General features: G+C 37.6%; 2 protein-coding genes and 1 long non-coding RNA gene across 4 annotated transcripts; 2 read left to right on the plus strand and 1 right to left on the minus strand.

Moving 5' to 3' along the window:
* The first annotated feature begins 916 nt into the window (after positions 1–916).
* Positions 917–3,511, plus strand: LOC126618651 (small ubiquitin-related modifier 1-like). The gene is made up of 3 exons (XM_050286774.1): positions 917–1,084; positions 2,752–2,901; positions 3,174–3,511. The coding sequence occupies exons 1-3, from the start codon at positions 1,001–1,003 to the stop codon at positions 3,249–3,251; spliced, it is 312 nt and encodes a 103-aa protein (XP_050142731.1). The 5' UTR covers positions 917–1,000; the 3' UTR covers positions 3,252–3,511.
* Positions 3,512–5,624: 2,113 nt separating this feature from the next.
* Positions 5,625–8,006, plus strand: LOC126618656 (uncharacterized). Its single transcript, XR_007621793.1, has 2 exons — positions 5,625–5,971; positions 7,316–8,006. It is a non-coding gene; the product is annotated as an uncharacterized LOC126618656 (long non-coding RNA).
* Positions 8,007–8,492: 486 nt separating this feature from the next.
* Positions 8,493–18,065, minus strand: LOC126618644 (uncharacterized). Of its 2 annotated transcripts, none has more exons than XM_050286764.1 (6): positions 17,696–18,065; positions 12,009–12,215; positions 11,417–11,597; positions 10,083–10,231; positions 9,671–9,898; positions 8,493–8,729 (listed from the first exon to the last, which is right to left on the minus strand). In XM_050286764.1, exons 1-6 carry the CDS (start codon positions 17,873–17,875, stop codon positions 8,613–8,615), a joined length of 1,062 nt encoding a protein of 353 aa, XP_050142721.1. In that variant the 5' UTR covers positions 17,876–18,065; the 3' UTR covers positions 8,493–8,612. The 2 variants fall into 2 exon arrangements, with proteins under 2 accessions (XP_050142721.1, XP_050142722.1); XM_050286765.1 differs by having other exon boundaries at positions 12,009–12,237; positions 17,696–17,844.
* Positions 18,066–18,562: the final 497 nt, after the last annotated feature.

An 18,562-nucleotide genomic window follows, 5' to 3' on the forward strand; every position in this document is an offset into this window, starting at 1 on the left:
GTCTTCGGGTGAAGGTTCCATACCTAGGGCTGTGGGACGAAACAAGGCGTTAAGGTTGAAGGAAAAGGGCATGAAGTGGCAGCCTCATTGCGATTATTGGCAGAGCAAAATGACCTTGAGGCGAAAGAAAGGAAGTGTAGGTATGAAGAACGGGCCAAACAAATACAAGAAGAGATGGATGATAAGAATATGAAAATGAACACTTCGAATTACACTCCAATGAGTAAGGCCTATTTTGATAGAAGAAAAAGAAAAAAAAAATTATGAGCCGACGACAGTTGTTTACCTCTGACTATACTCCTACAATGGTGGATGATGTTGATTATAGATATTAAAGTTAAGTTATTGTAGTTTTTAAATTTAATTTGTCGTTTTTAAATTGTAGTTGTAGTTTTTAAATATAAGTTGTAGTTTTTAAATTTAAGTTGTTGTTTTTAAATTTAAGTTGTTGTAGTTTTTAAATATAAATAATAAATTATGTTTGGCCCTATGTCCTTCGGTTGGAGACGGTTTTTTGTGACAGGGCTAAAACGAGTCATCTGACCCTTTGACCCTCGGTTGGAGACGAATGTAAATATGGCCCTATATTGTTCATTAAAATATTAATATTTTGAAGAACCAAAGGGCTAAAACGAGTCATCTGACTAATCTCCGGTTGGAGATGACCTCACCACCAGGTTTTTCTGTGGCCTTGTCCATACCAGATTTTAACCTCACCAAAAAGTTAAACTAGAGTCTAGAACTGCTACATAGTCCACATTGAGAGTTGAGGCATGATGTCATTGACGTGTTTGTAGTAGACTAGCAAGTACTAGAGCAAAAGAAGCGGGATTTTTTTTTTTTTTTTTTTTTTTGAAAAACCAAAAGTCTCGAGGGTTTTCTGGCGACTTAATAAAGTTAGTGTCCTTTCTTTTCCTTATCTGCGTCGTCCATCAAGTCCAAACGACAGAACTGAAGAAAGAAAGAGCGGGAGAAAAAGAAACCCTAGCTAGCTCTGAAGATGTCTGACCCCTCTGGGATTATTACTCCTGATGAAGCCAAAGAGCAAAAACCCACCATTAATCTGAAGGTTAAGATTAACAAGGTTTGATCTCTCTCCCTTTCTCTCAGGTGCATTAACTTACTGAAAACGTTAGCTTTTTTGTAAATTAGTTCGTATGATAGGAATCGTTTGCAATCATTTGTAAACGAAAAAGTTCAATAGTTAACGGAAGTTTGGATTGGATATATATGGATTCAAACACCCTTCAACTCTGTAACTCCAAGCCCTAGCGGGATCTGAGTACGGAAGCATGGTTCTTATTTGTGTACTCTACTTTTGCCTTACCTAATTTATTTGTCAAGGAAATTGCTTTTTTTAGCTTGGATGATTGAGTTTTGATTAGGGATATTTTGGAAGCGATCCATAATCCTTAACATTATTTGATTAAAACCTTAATGGTATTTAAAGTTTGATTAAAGGTTTTGACTTTGTACATCTTATTATATTACTATTAATATTTATATTTTTATAGTTTTGACATTAATTGTTTGATATTTTATGAGATTTATAATTCTATAAATTTAAAATTCCTCATTATAATACTATTAGAAATGGTTACAATAAAAGAATTCAAACATTTTGATTGAATAAATGGATAAAAACTATGTAAAAATAAGAAATAATAAATGGTAAAAGAATGTATCCGTGTTAAAAAAATGATACATTTTACAAAAAAATTGGTATATTTCACATATGTACATTAATAAAGAAGAATGTGTACATTATAAATAAATTAGGGTACATATAAAAGATTAAAAAATTATGAGTACAAATGAATTTTTAAAAAATATAGGCCCTAAAAGAAATTAATACATGGGTACAAAATAAAACTAAAAAGAAAATACTACAAATTTTAAAAAAATGTTGCAAATTAAAAGTGGGTACAAACTAAAAATATAAATATATGATACAAAGTGTAGGCATAAAACATAAGTATACCATATGTAATTTTTCTATCGTTGATTAAATATACAATGTCACGTGACGGTGTACACATGAGTACAAACACAAATAAAACTTTAAAAAATATGGGCACAAAAAAAACTAATATATGGGTACAAATTAAAAATAAAAAGAAAATTGGTACAAATTAAAAAATATTTGCAAATTAAAAATAGGTACAAACTAAATATAAAAATATATGATAAAAAATTTAGCCATAAATATTAATATACTAATGGTAACATTTTTAACACTAAAGGAATATATTTAAAAATAAAAATATTTTATTATTCAAATAATTAATAATGTTATTAATACCAAGGATCTTGATAAAAAATTAAAAATGAATAGGATTTTAATTAATGGAGTAACAAAAATAAGGATGTAAACTTAATTTCTTCTTTTGATTATCTTTGAAATGAATTTCTATTAGCACTTCAAAAAAGTTGTTTCGCATTCCTTCCATTTTTTATATAGAGAAATGTTAACGAGACTCTCTCAAAGTGAGATTCTACATGGACTTTCAGTCACTTTATGTTTTTAGCACAATATTTTATATTGTTGGCACGGAAATTGTGCCAAAAACATAAGGTTACGAAGAGTTTATAAAGAGTTTCATTTTGAAAGTCTGCTTAGCATTCTCTTCTTTATATTTACACTAGGGAGGAGTGCATATAAATATTGTGGATTGTAATCAGTTCAACTATTATTGTACGCCTACGTTTTTGACTATTCTTGCTTTGTGATACAATGAGATTCCCTTGCAGGATGGAAGTGAAGTGTTTTTCAGGATTAAACCAACTACAAAGCTAAACAAAGTCATTGATGCATTGTGCACAAAACGTTCCCTGGATCGCAATTCCTTAGTGTTCATCTTCGATGGCGATCACATTAATGGCAAGAAGACTGCTGCGGAGGTAAAAGTTCACTTAAGCTAGTCTTTAAAAAATAAAAAATCAATGGGGGAGAACCAAAGAAAGGATTAGAACTTGGGCCTGTGAGTTTAAAAGTGTGGAGATTAAAAAGAGTATAATTATGATAGCACTAAAGCGAATTAAGCAGGAATTAATATCTTTAAATCATGCTTCCCCTGGAATTTAAAGTGAGTTGATATTTATCTATATAATATACATGTGTGTGTGTGTGTGTGTGTCCCTTCTGAGTGATGGAGTTACTTGACTTTGTGCAGCATCATATGGAAGATGGTGATGAAATCGATGTCTTTCTTCTCACTGATGGAGGTTCACTGACATTCAAAAGTTATTGAAGCCACTGTATACTAGAGGAAGGAGGTCATGGTTGAAATACGTAATGCTTTACGCTGTGACCAATAGCCATTGAAAACTTTGTGTTGAAATATGCTATGCAAATCTACGTAGGTAAACTAAGGATTCGATGCAGATTATATTTGAACTTTATATTAAGCTTGTCATGCTGATCTAAATTAGAGTTGTATTTCATCAGAAAACATCTGTGGTTGTTAGCAGTCAACTTATTCGGCTCGTATGTGAAGATGTGTTTGGTTTATGTTGTTTGTGCGATTGTGTTGGTGATGTTGATCTTTCCTTAGAGGAGCAATACCTAGAGGCCAGAGTTTTAGGGCCATTTAATTGAAAATAGATTTACTTAATCACTTTGTGGCTTACATAAATTTTCAAGATTCACATCTCGTTTGAGCTCTGCTCGTAAAATAAACAAGTCAAGCTAAGTCAAAGCTCAATAGATTAGCACTAAGATATCCAACTTGGCACGATTTTTTTATACCCTTATTGCACCTTTTAGCTTGATATATATTGATGTTGCTCGTTCTTTGACAGCTTAAAACTTTTGGGGTCTAGCGGTTATCTAATTAACATGTCCCGTGATTCTCAAGCAGACTTAAAACACCCTCTTGTAGTGAATAATGCGGATCTGTTCCTGTATTTCCTTGGGACAACTCCTCCAAACTTTTCCAACCTACACATATGAAAATTTCCATAGGAGGTTATCTAACTAATCTGTTCCTGAAATTAATACGCGTGGATCCCTTGAGAGGGTAATAGATATTCAGATTTGACGCGTGCACACGAAATTCCACTCTCAGTCAATTTGAGCCTGATCCTCCATGATAGGTAATAGATATATAGATTTCACCCGTACGCTCGAAATTCCACTCACAGTCGATTTCAGTCTGACCCTCCATGATCGACAGAAGTTGATTCGCAGTCTCCAGTTCTTTGATCCATTGCATCTACACAGCAAAGAAAACACGAGGAGTATGTCAAAGATGTAGGTAGTTTTCCTTCTTCACTTAAATTTATTTGTCGTTTAATACGATTACATTTAATTTTTCACTTCATCATTCTTCGATCCTTCATTCCCATGTTCTTAAACATCCTTGACGTAAACAAAACGATACAATTTGAAGTACTGGGAGAACACAAGCGGACAGGTAAGTTGTGGAGATACCAAAATAAGAAGGCTTGAGCACTGCAACTCTTTCTTCAAAAACCAAAGGAGAGTGATGTAGGATCATTGTCGAAATTTCAAGCATGCAATGTTGCGCCCCCATCTTTCCTTTTTTCCTTTGTTGAGGAACCAAAAAAGAAGGAGATGCAACACAAGAAGAAAACTTCCGATGAGCCGCCATGCCCACCACCACCAGAAGTGTTCTCTTTGGTACCGTTTGGTACGCAGACAAGACGGAACGGAACGAAGGTTCCATGCTACGTTTGGTGTACGCTCAGGCCGGAATGGAACAAAAGATTAAATGACAATCGTACCCTTCCACTCCGACGAGTTCGACCTTACCTGAGCCATCGCCGACGAGTTCAACGTCAACCCTCACATATTCCGCCTAATCCTTGCCGTCCCATCCCTCGAGCGATGGCATCGGCCACGTCTTTTCATTGGCTTTCCCCGGTACCCTTATGTTCTTCCTGTTTGTTTCCCCATAAAATTTCCTCTCTTTGGCCTTCTCAGAACCCTTTATCCCGATCTGGGTTTTTTTTTTGTTTTTCTTCTTTGAATATAGAAATCAAACGCAAAGAAAATTATTTTTTGTTGGGTTTTTGTCACTCAGTTTCCTGAAAAATTTGAAGTGCAATCAAAGGAACTTGGTTTCCCGAAAAAACAAGAGAACTTAGTTTTTGAGTTAATTTGTTGAGGTAAATTTCGATTTTTAGTGAATATTTTATGCTAATTGTGTATAAATGAAGAGTTCTCTAAAATTTTGATTGATTTTCGAAATGAAATTGATGAAAAAGAGGGGGTATTGTTGTCTAAAAAGTTATAATTTTGTTTTTCATGGGTTGAAACAAGTCATTCCAGGGAGGAGAGTGACACAAAAAATTGACCAAAATCCATTCCACAGGACAGTGCGTTCCAAGCACATTAGCACACCAAACGTGAGACGTATGCGTCTCATCCCATTACGTTCCGTCTCATCCTACATATCAAACGGTACTTTTAAGAACTGTTCTAAAGATTCTCATATTAAGAATGAAGATGCAATAGTCAGTACTTTCCTATTTCCATCATCTTAATTCCTATTCTTCGTTAGCCTCGTATCTTGTTTTCCTATAAATACTTTCTTTTCGAGTTCTTAGTTTTGTTATTCGTTTGATGTGAGAATCTATTCTCTAACACGCCCCCTCACAAATTCGCAATGATATCCCTATCTTGTTTTCCTATAAAAAGAGTCTCCTCTCATCCATAGCATTTGCCCAATGCTATAAATTTGGGCCAAAAACACAAAGAAAGTGAAAAATCCAAAGCCCACAACTCCCAAACTAAGGAGTTAACGGCTATAAAAGTACCCACTTAGTTCCCACGCTCCCACTTCCCCACTGCCCACTGCCCTGCCCTGCCCCCCGTTCGTCTCTTCTCCCTCTCTCCAAGTCTCTTAAATAGTTGATCAGAACTGAACTGGCAAAACCCTTCTCTCTCGGCTGTCTCTCTCTCTCTACAGAGCTCTTTCTCTCTCTCAAACTTTCTCTCTCTTAGCAGGTGATCTTTCTCCACCTCTCAATTTTATATAATTTATTTATTTATACGGAATGAGATTATTTGATTTTCTTGATATTTGCGGCCTGCTGATGTTTTTCACAAATTTTCCTGTTTTAGGGTATTTGATTTTATTTTTTAAATATTTTTAATGGAGTTTTGGGAGCTGCTGCTAAATTTTTAATTTGAAAAATACTAGGGGCTGTTGGGATGCGGGTCTTTTCAGTTTCAAGGGTTTAGGATGAGTGGGAGGGTGAGTGGGGCCTTCAATCACCGCAGTGGGGTCTTGGGCTTCAAAATCTCATCGGACGGTGGTGGAGGTTTCTTCAATTTTAAGCCTTTTTACAATATAGGGACATCATGCCCCACGTATTTGTGTAAATAGAGGGACAAAGCTTTCTGACTTAGATTGTGTCGCAATATACATCTCGAAGCGGAGAGATTCTCTCTTACAACCAAAGACATAATTTTAGCGGCATTACTTATTCAATAAATTTTTGTCATGTGTTTAAAAAATGCACCACCCGTCCCATAAATATTTCTCCTACGATATCTTTAGTTACAAGAAAGCTTATCTCTAAGCAAGCAAGGTTTGCCTAGCCACTTAAGCCAATTTCCTCCTCTCTATCCAAGTAGGCAATATTGCGTACTTCAAAACCATGGGTGTATTGGGCCCCAAATAATATAGTAATGTCTATTTGATTTGTCTAGTTCCTTGAAGTGACCAACTTTTTTCATGAGTTGAAATGGTAGGCAACATGTCACATAGTTGCTATAGTAAAATTTTGGCCGCCTCTTATGCATACTCACTTGGAGATGCTCTAAGATGCTGATGTTAATCCCTTGAGGTTAGCTCAAGTGGTGAGGGCGGGCGGTAAAACAACGGAATGAGATGTTAATATTCTTAGACTGTGATTCTGAATTATCGATCATGCTGATTTTTTACTAGAATATGTCGTTCATATTTACAATTTGATATCATAAGTTAGGTGAAAATAATCCCATTTTGAAATGTGAGCTGTTATTGACACTCCAAAAACGTCATCTTGCACTTCTCCCTTCTTACTTTTACAAGGATGAATTTGCACTGAAGGAGTGCAAGATGACCATTTTGGAATGTCAACAATAGTACCTTAAAAAAAAGACAAAAAATGTGTTACTTAACTGTCATAGGGATTCAACATGAAAAATGGAGTGTCGGCTGTCGACTATCTGACACCCTCCCCCTTCTCTTTTATCCGAACTGGGGACCTGCAACGTCAGATAAACTTACACTTCTGGAGTTAACTATATGTTTTTGTTATTTTTTTTCCTTACCCTAAAAGTCATTACTACTTCGCATCGCAGTTGGCAATTGGCATTAGTCTATTGATGAAACAAGGCATTAGTGAGGAAGCAAGACAATGAGTTTCTCTCGTTGATTGCTTGACTAGAAAGAAAAGCTTTATCACAACCGATTGAGTTCTTTTCTCGGAAAATTTTCCAGGAAACGCGAAAGAAAATCGAGATGGAAAACAATCCAAGAGAAAAAGCCTTGGTGTACGTAATCAAACAGTTACAAGGAGTGCAGCATTTCAAGGATGCTCAAGAGAAGTTACAGAAGAGCATATACAACAGAGGGTTTTTCCTCTGCAGAAAAGTTCGGGAAAAACTTGGTAGTTCGGACAAGTTCATCGCGTTCCTAAAGCAACTGCACTTGTATAGCAGCGGAGTTATAGATCTGACCGAGTTTCTGAATCTGGTCGATGATGTACTTCGAGCGGATCAAGATCTTATGAACGAGTTTGATGCTTTCCTGGAGCACTGTGAGAAGGAGCAGATGAATTGGTCGCTTAGGAGTGAAAGCTGACTTTTGAACAGTTTTGTCAATAGCTAGTTTCGTTCACCTTGCAGAAACTTGTTAGCTTAATCTAGTTTTCCATTCGTCTTTGTATTAATGTATATGGCAGGAACTAATTTAGATTCGTTTTTAATGTGTTGACGTAGAATGTTAAATTTGAGTTCGTCGCTTAAATGATTAAAAGCATTTATCCTTGTATCTGGTGCCAAGTGTTTGAATGTCCCCTCCCCTTAACGCACATCAAAGGACAAAAAAGAATAATTGAGTTAAATCTCAACCATTTACTCGTGAGAAAAAATGTGTGGGTGAGTAGTTTAGGTATTGGACTCGTTCAAAACCTTTGTTTTTGAACTTGTGCGGACTCATGTACGATTAAGCTGGTTATACAAGATTAGGAAACAAATTCAAGAACATAGTTATAATGGTAAAACATCGCGAGATGAAAACATTGAAAACGCGTCTGGAAAGACCAGACATTACATATTGATTGCCTTTTGCATCTCTATGTTTGTTTACATTATAGTTATGAACGTAACACCACCCGAATCCCCTCAAATTATAACATGTACGTTTACTAATACCAGATCACGACGCGGTGTCACCAATCTACCGAAATTGGGAGAAATTTGGTACACAAGTCCTCGTGATCTGCATTTTTGGTCAGAAATTTGTAGTTCCTATCCATATTAAAATCTGGATTGGTATAAATAAAGGGTGCTCCACTAAAAACTTGCACCAGGGTAAGATTACAAGTACTTCATTTACACAGGAAAGAAAAAAACTTACAGCCAAAATTGGTAGATCTCACGTATCTATATAATCTACAGATTGAATAGTCCTTACAAGCTCCTTCAAATTGGCAAGGACATGGCGCGGCCCTAAGCTCTTAACGCCAATGTAATTCAAAAGCTGCTCTAAATCCTACACCCACACAAAAGCAACGCTACGGTCAATATAGTACAGCGTGACAATCTTAATGGGTTAAGAGAGTAAATAAAGCAAAGCAAAGCAAAACAAAAAGAATCCTCCATTCACTAACAAAATCAGAAGAAAACAGAACCTACAGGTCAAGAGAACGTACAAATGTGCTGAAAGTAGAGTCCCAGATATGGGTGGGTTAAGAGAAGAAAGACCAAGTACAGAAGGACGTGACATAAGAACACTCGTACTATATTAAGAGTTTACACAAGTCTTAAACTCGATTCACGTTAATCAGTTTTTATAAACTACAATTAGAATGTAAGCAGTAATGATTAATTTACTTACTGAGCTATATATAAAATGATGTCATGTTTATTTATTAGGATCTAACGTGTTGTTCGAGTATATATCCTGGCAATTTAGGTAATTTGTCAGTATGAGATTTTCCTATATAAATAGCCTTTCCGTAAATGGGTTTCATACAACAGTCATTACTGATAATGATGGAGAACATTGATTTAACCAAAAAAAAAAAAACGACTTGTTCTAGTTATTCTCCTTTTCTCTATAGGAATTGTTTGTGGAGCTCCAAAATAGTCACCATTCACTCTCCTTTGTTGTTTTCACTAGGGAGGAGTGCATGATGAATATTTTGGAGTGCCAATAACATCTCCCACTCTCTCCCTCTCTTATATTTTTTTTTCCCCGTCTCTTCCACCTCTCTATATTCTTACATCAATTTGGTTCCAGGGCAAGCTTTTTAAATAACTATGTTTACCAAGGTTACCGTGACCGAAAAGCACATACAAAATGAGAAAAACACAAACAAATGCAAACAGAGCAAAGAAATGAAAGATTAACCATATGAAAAATAACAGAAACTACACTAATCTAAACAGGTGATATGGACCCCCAAGGAAAAGGTATGAACAAGTTTGCACCTTGTTTAATAAGAATACAGCATATGCGGCTCTCGTTGTGTCTTGGCCATCTAAAAAGAGAGGGAACTCCACATGCTTCACATCCGTTGAAACCACTGTATTTGACGACACATCGGATGAAGTAGGCTCTACGGATGGTCCATAATCAATAATATAGGAATGGGAACCACCCAAACGCAATGGATAACGCAACGGAACTTTTAAGTAGGAAGCTATAAGTAAGACAGCCTGCATTCAAAATCAATATAAAGAGAGCATTCTTATTTAAAACAACTGTGGCTAAACAAACAAAACAAATTGCCCACTAAGAAATGCACTTGAATAAGCATCTTAGAGTAGAAGCTACCAAATTCATCATGTATGAATTAGCAACTTAATAGTTTATATCAGGCAAAGAAAGAATACTACGCACATGACCGACATATCCCAGGGCTGTTGCAGACTTCTGAACCTCCTTTTTGTCAGTGAAAAAACTCATCATTTTAAAAGGCAGCATTGTCAAATGGAGACCTAAAATTGTCAATGTTCCTTGATTTGCAGGCTTAAATCGAGCAGAATTACCTGTACAATTTGAAGAAGAAACACAAGAAAAATATAATCTGAGTACAGCACAATACATTACCAAAGGTTATTAGCCTTGACATGAAGAAGATATTAATTACTTCACAATAAATATTCTTCAAAAGAAAATAAAACTGGATATGGATATTCTAATACTGTAGCCAATTAAATCATCAAGAATATATATATATATATGTATATGTGTGTGTGTGTATATATAATATGTCTATATATATCAAACAAATAAATAAAAGATTGGCATAGTAAACAAATATGTACACAAAAAGCTTCAAAAGAAAACATCTGCAATGTGGACAGCCCTGTCGTTTGAAAGGTACTATTTTTTTTTTCTTTTCATTAAAAATTTTGGTTCATGAGTTGTAACTTTATCTTTAAAGTACACAATAGAGATTAGAGGTTACAGTTTAAAGTTTAGCTCTAGGGTGTAGGGCATTAACCCAAACTTAAAATCCTAAACCCTGGCTGGAAGGGGAAATAATGCAAATTTTGAATGGCACAGAACATTCCAGTGCTGACATCACTTAAGAAGCAGGCTCAAGTTTCTCACACATAAACGTGCACACACACATAGCCTACTTCTAAAACGTGATCCCACATTGGGGGATTGTGCACCACCGACCAGCAAGGGATCCTTCGGATCTAGCATAAAGAATTGCCCATATTTTGAATTTGAATAGAGTTCAAGGTCATGCATTGAGAACTCCGAGAAACAAACTTTTAATAAAAAGAAGTGAGGTAGAACAAGTAAGAAAATTCGGGAATAAAGTAACACTACATAACCACACAAATTCCTGACCACTAATCAACAGTTAGATTCAATATCTTCATACTCAGACAACACTGACAAGCTAAACAAGCACTTATACAATTTAGTCATATGGGAAACAAAAATGATATAGTTAGTAATTCATAGTTAGTAATTCAAACGAAAGCCACATCTTATGACAGTTGGGATAGCAAATGTTGCCATAATATCCATAATTTCATGAATGTGGATAGATTAAATAGGAAAGAGTTGTAGTGATTGCTTGAACAATTAGCCTTTCCTTTCCTTCCTTTAGCCATATGGGTATTTACTGATTCTACCTCAGTTACTCTTTTTCCGATTGCACAAATTAAACAAGGTATCATAAAACATAAAATAAATATCTCAGTAGCATATACCTGATCTACTAGTGTTTGGAAATGACTCAAGTTCCTGTTCTTGTGCAGGACCCATAGTGAACTTTACAGGATATAGCAACGAAACTTGTGATATCATATGTTGTTGTCGCCTTCTTAGCATCTTTTGTAAGCTTTTCAGACGAACATACCCCTTGTCTCTGGAAAGTAGATGATTGGACTCCTGTAACAAAAGCGTAAATCAGATTTTCCACCAGACAACATAAATCAATTACTAAAATTCAACAGTAATTTTAACACATGAAAAGGTGCATTGGGAAGAAAAGATAGCATGGCAAATTTTGATTTTTGAAATAGATCATAAAGCAAAATAACATTAAAAGTGATAAAAAGAATCGACCTGATGGCAGGAAACTAAAAAAATATACATCAAGCATATGCATGTATATATACAACTACAACTAGTTTATTAATGATTAAATTTTGAATTAAAAAGCGACCCAATCTAAGTCATGAACGGTGCTTTCAACACAGGTTGCTACTCCAAAAGAATCTAGAGTTTATAATTCATAAACATACAAACTCTCTTTCGCCCAACCACTGTTTGGTACATAATAATCCAAATCACTTTTACCTCCAATCGCTTCCTAGCAACAGATAGAGACGTCCCAGCAACCAATAGTGACCGAAGCTCTATACTAAGCTGCTCCTCTTTCTTTTTTGTATTCTCCACAGCAAGCATAGAATGCCTTGACATGTTTCCCATCACCATTTTTCTCGCTTCCAGTTTCTGCTGCATCTCCTCAAGCTCATTTGATCGTCTCAATGACTCGGCTTCAACCTGCCAACAACAATGCGACCCGCTACCCAGCGGGCTAATCAATTAAGGCCCGATCAATCAAGTAACAACACAATGTGCCAGTGATGAGTCTGATGACTCTGTGCACAGTCAAAATACACTGTCAATTAGTCCTAAATTTTCAAATGCTCCAACTAAAAGCTAATGCACTGTCAGCGGAGGGGCATGAGGAACCTTTTTTATTGCTTACAATTGTCAATTTGGATGCTGCAAACGATGCATAACTTTATGAATGTTTCGTGAACATGGAGGATCTTATAAAACTCAGTCATGTGATGGTGGAGCACTCTCTGGTCCCAATGGAGGTTAGTGTTCTTTATTGAATCTTTAAAAGTTCAGTGTTTGGATAAAGTAAACAGTATAGTTTTTTTTGGTTTGTGAATTTGGAGGTTAGTGTTCTTTATTGAATCTTTATCTTACATTGCCGGTCCCAAGCCCGGATAAAGGAGGAGGGGGAGGGCGTCAGGTAGTCGACAGCCGGTACTCCATGATCACGTCGAATCCTTATGAAAATGAATCTAGAACGAAATCGCGCTAAAGCTAGGGCGTCACCCGTAAGTGGCGCGCTGTGTGGCCCGAGCACAGTGATAAGTGAGCAAGGGTCGCTGTATCTCTATCGACACCCGGATGCAGTGTTAAATGAGCAAGGGGGCTATAGAAACTTCTTTTCGAACGACTCTACTCAAAGTTGTTTGGGAGCATATGCTCCTATCAACTTTACACGGGACACACAAAAGAAGTACTTTGATTCTATTAGACGGGGAAGGGTGAAGAAGCTAGGACAGAAGGGTAGAGTTCAAGAGAGCAAAATGCGTTTAGGAACGTGGAATATAGGAACCTTGACGGGAAAATCTATGGAAGTAGTAGAAGTTATGGTGAGGAGAAGGATAAATATTATGTGCCTACAAGAAACTAAGTGGGTTGGGCGTAAGGCAAAGGATCTAGAAAACTCAGGGTTTAAACTATGGTATTCGGGCACAAATAGAACGAGAAACGGTGTTGGCATCATCGTGGACAAGACCTTGACACAAGATGTTGTAGATGTCAAGAGGGTAGGAGATAGAATCATGGCAATCAAGATTGTAATAGGACAAAAACTTATCAATGTGATTAGTGCGTACGCACCTCAAGTAGGGTTGGATACGAGTTCGAAGGAGAAATTTTGGGAAGACCTTGGAGACTTGGTGCAAGGAATTGCTCAGACGGAGAAGTTATTTATAGGAGGAGATTTAAATGAACACGTGGGCAGGGAGACAGGCAACTATGGAGGTTTTCATGGTGGCCATGGTTTTGGAGAGAGAAACGATGATGGGGAAGCTATCTTGGATTTTGCAATGGCATATGATCTCTTCTTAGCCAACACCTTCTTTAAGAAGAGAGAAGAACATGTGATCACCTACAAGAGTGGGTCGTCAAAAACACAAATAGATTTTCTTCTAATGAGGAAAGGAGATCGTATAACTTGTAAGGATTGCAAAGTTATACCAGGAGAGAACGTGGCTAATCAACATCGCTTGTTGGTGATGGATGTACATATCAAACGAGTGAGAAAAAAGAACAAGACTTGGAAGTGCCCAAGGACTAGATGGTGGAATCTAAAAGAATAAAAACAAGCCATTTTCAAAGAGAAAGTAATCACCCAGTGTATGTGGGATAGAGAGGGGGAAGCTAACCAAATGTGGGATTCCATGGCTAGTTGTATCCGAAAAGTAGCAAAAGAGGTATTAGGAGAGTCCAAGGGCTTTGCCCCACACCAAAAGAAATCTTGGTGGTGGAATGAGAAGGTACAAACAAAGGTGAAGGCTAAGAAGGAATGTTGTAAAGCCTTATACAAGGATAGGATCGATGAAAATGGTGAAAGGTATAGAAAAGCGAAGCAAGAGGCGAAGAAAGCTGTGAGAGAAGCTAAGTTAGCGGCTTATGACGATATGTATAAGCGACTAGATACCAAAGAAGGAGAGTTGGATATCTATAAACTAGCTAGAGCTAGGGAAAAGAAGACAAGGGACCTAAACCAAGTGAGGTGCATCAAGGATGAGGATGGAAAGGTTCTTGCTACAGAGAACGCGGTTAAAGACAGATGGAAAGGTTATTTTCATAATCTTTTCAATGAAGGACATGAAAGGAGTGCTTTTTTAGGGGAGTTGAGTAACTCAGAAGAGTGTAGAAACTACTCTTTTTATCGTAGAATCCGAAAGGAAGAAGTGGTTGTAGCTTTGAAGAAGATGAAGCATAGAAAGGCAGTAGGCCCAGACGATATACCAATCGAAGTGTGGAAAGTTTTGGGAGAGACAGGTATAACATGGCTCACTGACCTTTTCAATAGGATTTTGAAAACGAAGAAGATGCCAAATGAGTGGCGAACGAGCACTTTGGTGCCTATCTACAAGAATAAGGGCGATGTACAAATTTGCAAGAACTATAGGGGTATTAAGCTAATGAGTCATACAATGAAGCTCTGGGAGAGAGTCATTGAGTATAGATTGAGGCAAGAGACACGGGTTTCGGACAACCAATTTGGGTTCATGCCAGGGCGCTCAACCATGGAGGCAATCTATCTCTTACGAAGATTGATGGAAAGATATAGAGATGGGAAAAAGGATTTACACATGGTCTTTATAGATTTGGAAAAAGCGTATGATAGGGTCCCAAGAGACATTTTCAAAGTGCTCTGACAAAGTTAAAACTTGTGAAGCTGGCAGCTCCCACTACCGTGCTATGACCAAGCAGGGTAAAGGAATAGCATTATTACTTGATGTTAGGGAGACTCCTATATATGTCGACCTCCATCCCCAACGGACAGGCAGACCTGCAAAAATGCTCAACCCTTTCTCCTATCTGAGAGGGCACTCCCAACGAAGCCTTTCGAAATATTCAGCTTTCTTTCCCCCCGATAATACCTCTGTAAACAAGCTATACTAGAGCAAGAATATCTCATATCACCAGGGTTAAAAGCAAGAATATCTCATATCACCAGGGTTAAAAGCAAGAGTATCTCATATCATGCTTTTTCCCTGTCTTTTCCTTTGGCCTTGTTCTTACCTACAAGACAAGGAGAAAGAGAGCAATCAGTCAGCACTTGGAATCAAGCTTCCAGCCAGGAACTGACTGCCTGGAACCCCTTACCTGATTACTTACCTGGCATTGCTCTCGAGTACTCATCTTCAACATCTTATGCTTCCAGGGAAGATCCCGCATCTGCCTGAGGAACAGATAGGGCAAGTGAGAAGGATACAAGGAAGCATGTGGAGACAAGCGTAACAGCACACGTGCCGATACATCCATTACTCTGTCAAAAGCAAAAGTATCCCATATCAGCAGGATCGAACGTACTCTAGATTTGATGGACTTGTTTTGACCCTCAAATTCTTCAGTCGGCCTTATCTCTGGAGGAAACCAGAAAACCCTCCATCCCAGTTCAAGAATAAGCCTGTGGAAAGTTACTTCTTCAAAAGCAAAAGTATCCCATATCATCTCTTCTCATTTTTCTTCTCTTTATCCTTCATGCTGCCTGCAAGATAGGGTGAATGTGAACAATCAGCCGAAGCTCTGATTGCTTACCTTGTCTGTCACCTCTTTCAGCAGATCCCCTAGCTCGGCGACTTGGGGGACTCCTACTACATGGTTTGTATCGCGCTTGACCAAGCCTGAAACTACAAGTAAGCTCCAAGTGACATTGATACATTACCTTGTGCATCTCCACCAGTTACAGATACCACCCCTGGATGGAGGAAGAGTACTTCCAGAGAAGATGCCACATCTACCTATGAGACAGATAAGGAAAGTCAAGACGATACCACACTCCAGTACTTAGAAGTTTCGTGGTTACGAGATCATTCTCCCACAATATTTCCTAATGTCATTTGTACTAAATCATTCACTTGTACTCACTAAAGGAGAGCTTGAACCTATGTACTTGTGTAAACCCTTCACAATTAATGAGAACTCCTCTATTCCGTGGACGTAGCCAATCTGGGTGAACCACGTACATCTTGTGTTTGCTTTCCTATCTCTATCCATTTATATATTTATCCACACTAATGACCGGAGCAATCTAGCGAAGATCACAAAAAGTGACCGTTTTCGCTACCTAGGATCTATCTTGCAAGAGAACGGAGAATTAGATGGAGATCTCAACCATAGAATACAAGCTGGATGGATGAAGTGTAAGAGTGCATCCGGCGTGTTGTGTGACCGTCGTAGGCCACTGAAGCTCAAGGGAAAATTTTATAGGACGGCAATAAGGCCAGCGATGTTGTATGGCACAGAATGTTGGGCGGTGAAGCATCAACACGTACACAAAATGGGTGTAGCGGAGATGAGGATGCTTCGTGGGATGTATAGGCACACGAAAAAGGATAAGATTGGGAATGAGGATATCCGAGGTAAAGTAGGAGTAGCCAAAATTGAAGGAAATATGAGAGAAAATCGGTTCCGGTGGTTTGGACATGTGCAAAGAAGGCCTACTGACGCTCCGGTTCGAAAATGTGACTACGGGACAGAGATTCAGGGCCGAATGGGTAGAGGAAGACCTAGGAAAACTTTGGAAGAGACCCTCAGAAAAGACTTGAGTACTTGGATCTAACGGAGGACATGACACAAAACCGAGCGCAATGGCGTTCTAGGATTCATATAGCCGACCCCACTTAGTGGGAAAAGGCTTTGTTGTTGTTGTTGTTGTATTTGGTTAGTACATAAAAACAACTGGGTCACTCTAGTAAACCTTGACTTAACATTTGAATCAACTAAGCGACATTTCATTATTGTAAATACTGTGCAGTAGAAACCAAAGACAACACTTTTACTTAAGTTCCGAAGAGAAACCATACAAAATATGCTGCCGTGTTTAATTTGTTAGACACAAAAAGAGAGAATGACAGCAAATAAGGAAATGATGTAAAATCTCATTTCCTTGATAGTGCGGACTATTCCATAGTACGGGAAATGAAGAGTCCAGATTGAATTGAGGAAATACTATTTTTGCTTACCTATCTAATGGATATAAAACCGGACTACCCCAGTAGTCCGAATTATTGAAGACTCACCCATAAATTTGATGCATTTTTCGTTTCTTACATTCACTCCGCAATCAAAGACGGAAAATTCTTTTATAGAATTAAATTACAATGTCCACAATTTCTACTTTCAGATTCTAATACCAGCAGTTTAGTTGAAACTAGATTAAATCAATCCAAACAAAAAATAATTAATATACCCAGTAACCTAGCTAAAATAAAAACCGCCTTGCCGTACTTCCACCGGAACAATTCTAACTATTTCCCCTAAGTCTGTTAATCCAGCAACCACAAAAACCCAGTTATATCCACATATCTAAGTGAAGAATTATTTAAACTTCAATTTCTAACTGCACAATAAACAAAATTAAATCTCCATAACCATATTCAACTACATTTTCTCAGAATATCATAAGCCCGAAAGTTGGGCATCCACTAAAACCCTACCTCAATAAGAGACTCGAGCTTCCGCTGAAGACTCTGCTTCTTCTCCTGAGCTTCGCTAAAAGCAGAAGAAAGACTCCATAACCTCACAATCTCTTGCTCGAATTCCTCCCATTCGATCACCTTCACGTTTTCGAGATCGCTCTTCGTCGACTCTGCAGGCTGGGCTCGGTCTCGTTCCATTAAAAATTGGAGAGTGAGTTTCGCTTCGGCTTCGATTTGAGACGAGGCCGGGGGATCGACGTCATCGTCCCAGAATCACCAATTAGGGTTCAGGACACATTTTCTCGGGAAAATGTTTCGAAGGTTGGATTTTTTTTTCTCGGAAAATTTTGATTAGGATTCGTAGACCAGTTTGAAAGAAGGGGTTGTAAGGCAAAAGAATGACAGGTGGAGGGGAGACTGGAGGTTACTCAGGCGAGGATATAAATGTCATTTTAGCAGACCAAACAGATCCTCCATTAAAGAGTGCTTTACTACATCCGGGTGTAACTTGGGTTATTAATTAAGTTTCAATTAACGTGATTATTTTTTATTGGTGATACATTATTTGGTTTAAAAAATTTGGTTTCCTTAATATTACCCATCTACAATACTTCACTTTGTAAATCTTTATTCAAAAACTTCAAATTATGTTGCATACTATTACGATATAGTGATATTCCTCTTCCCTTGTAAGACCATCTCCAACCCTGGGCTAAAAGCCAAATTACCCGCCAAATTACCCCTCCAACCACTCTCCAACCCATGCTAAAATTTTAGGCTAAATGCCAAATGCTATTTCTGGGCCAAATACCCCCCAGCTTTCCCCCCGGGCTAAATGCGAAATGTTTATCGGAATTTAAATTTTTTTAGATTAAAATGTTCATA

This window comes from Malus sylvestris, chromosome 4 (assembly GCF_916048215.2).
Source record: "Malus sylvestris chromosome 4, drMalSylv7.2, whole genome shotgun sequence".
Lineage (NCBI taxonomy): Eukaryota > Viridiplantae > Streptophyta > Magnoliopsida > Rosales > Rosaceae > Malus > Malus sylvestris.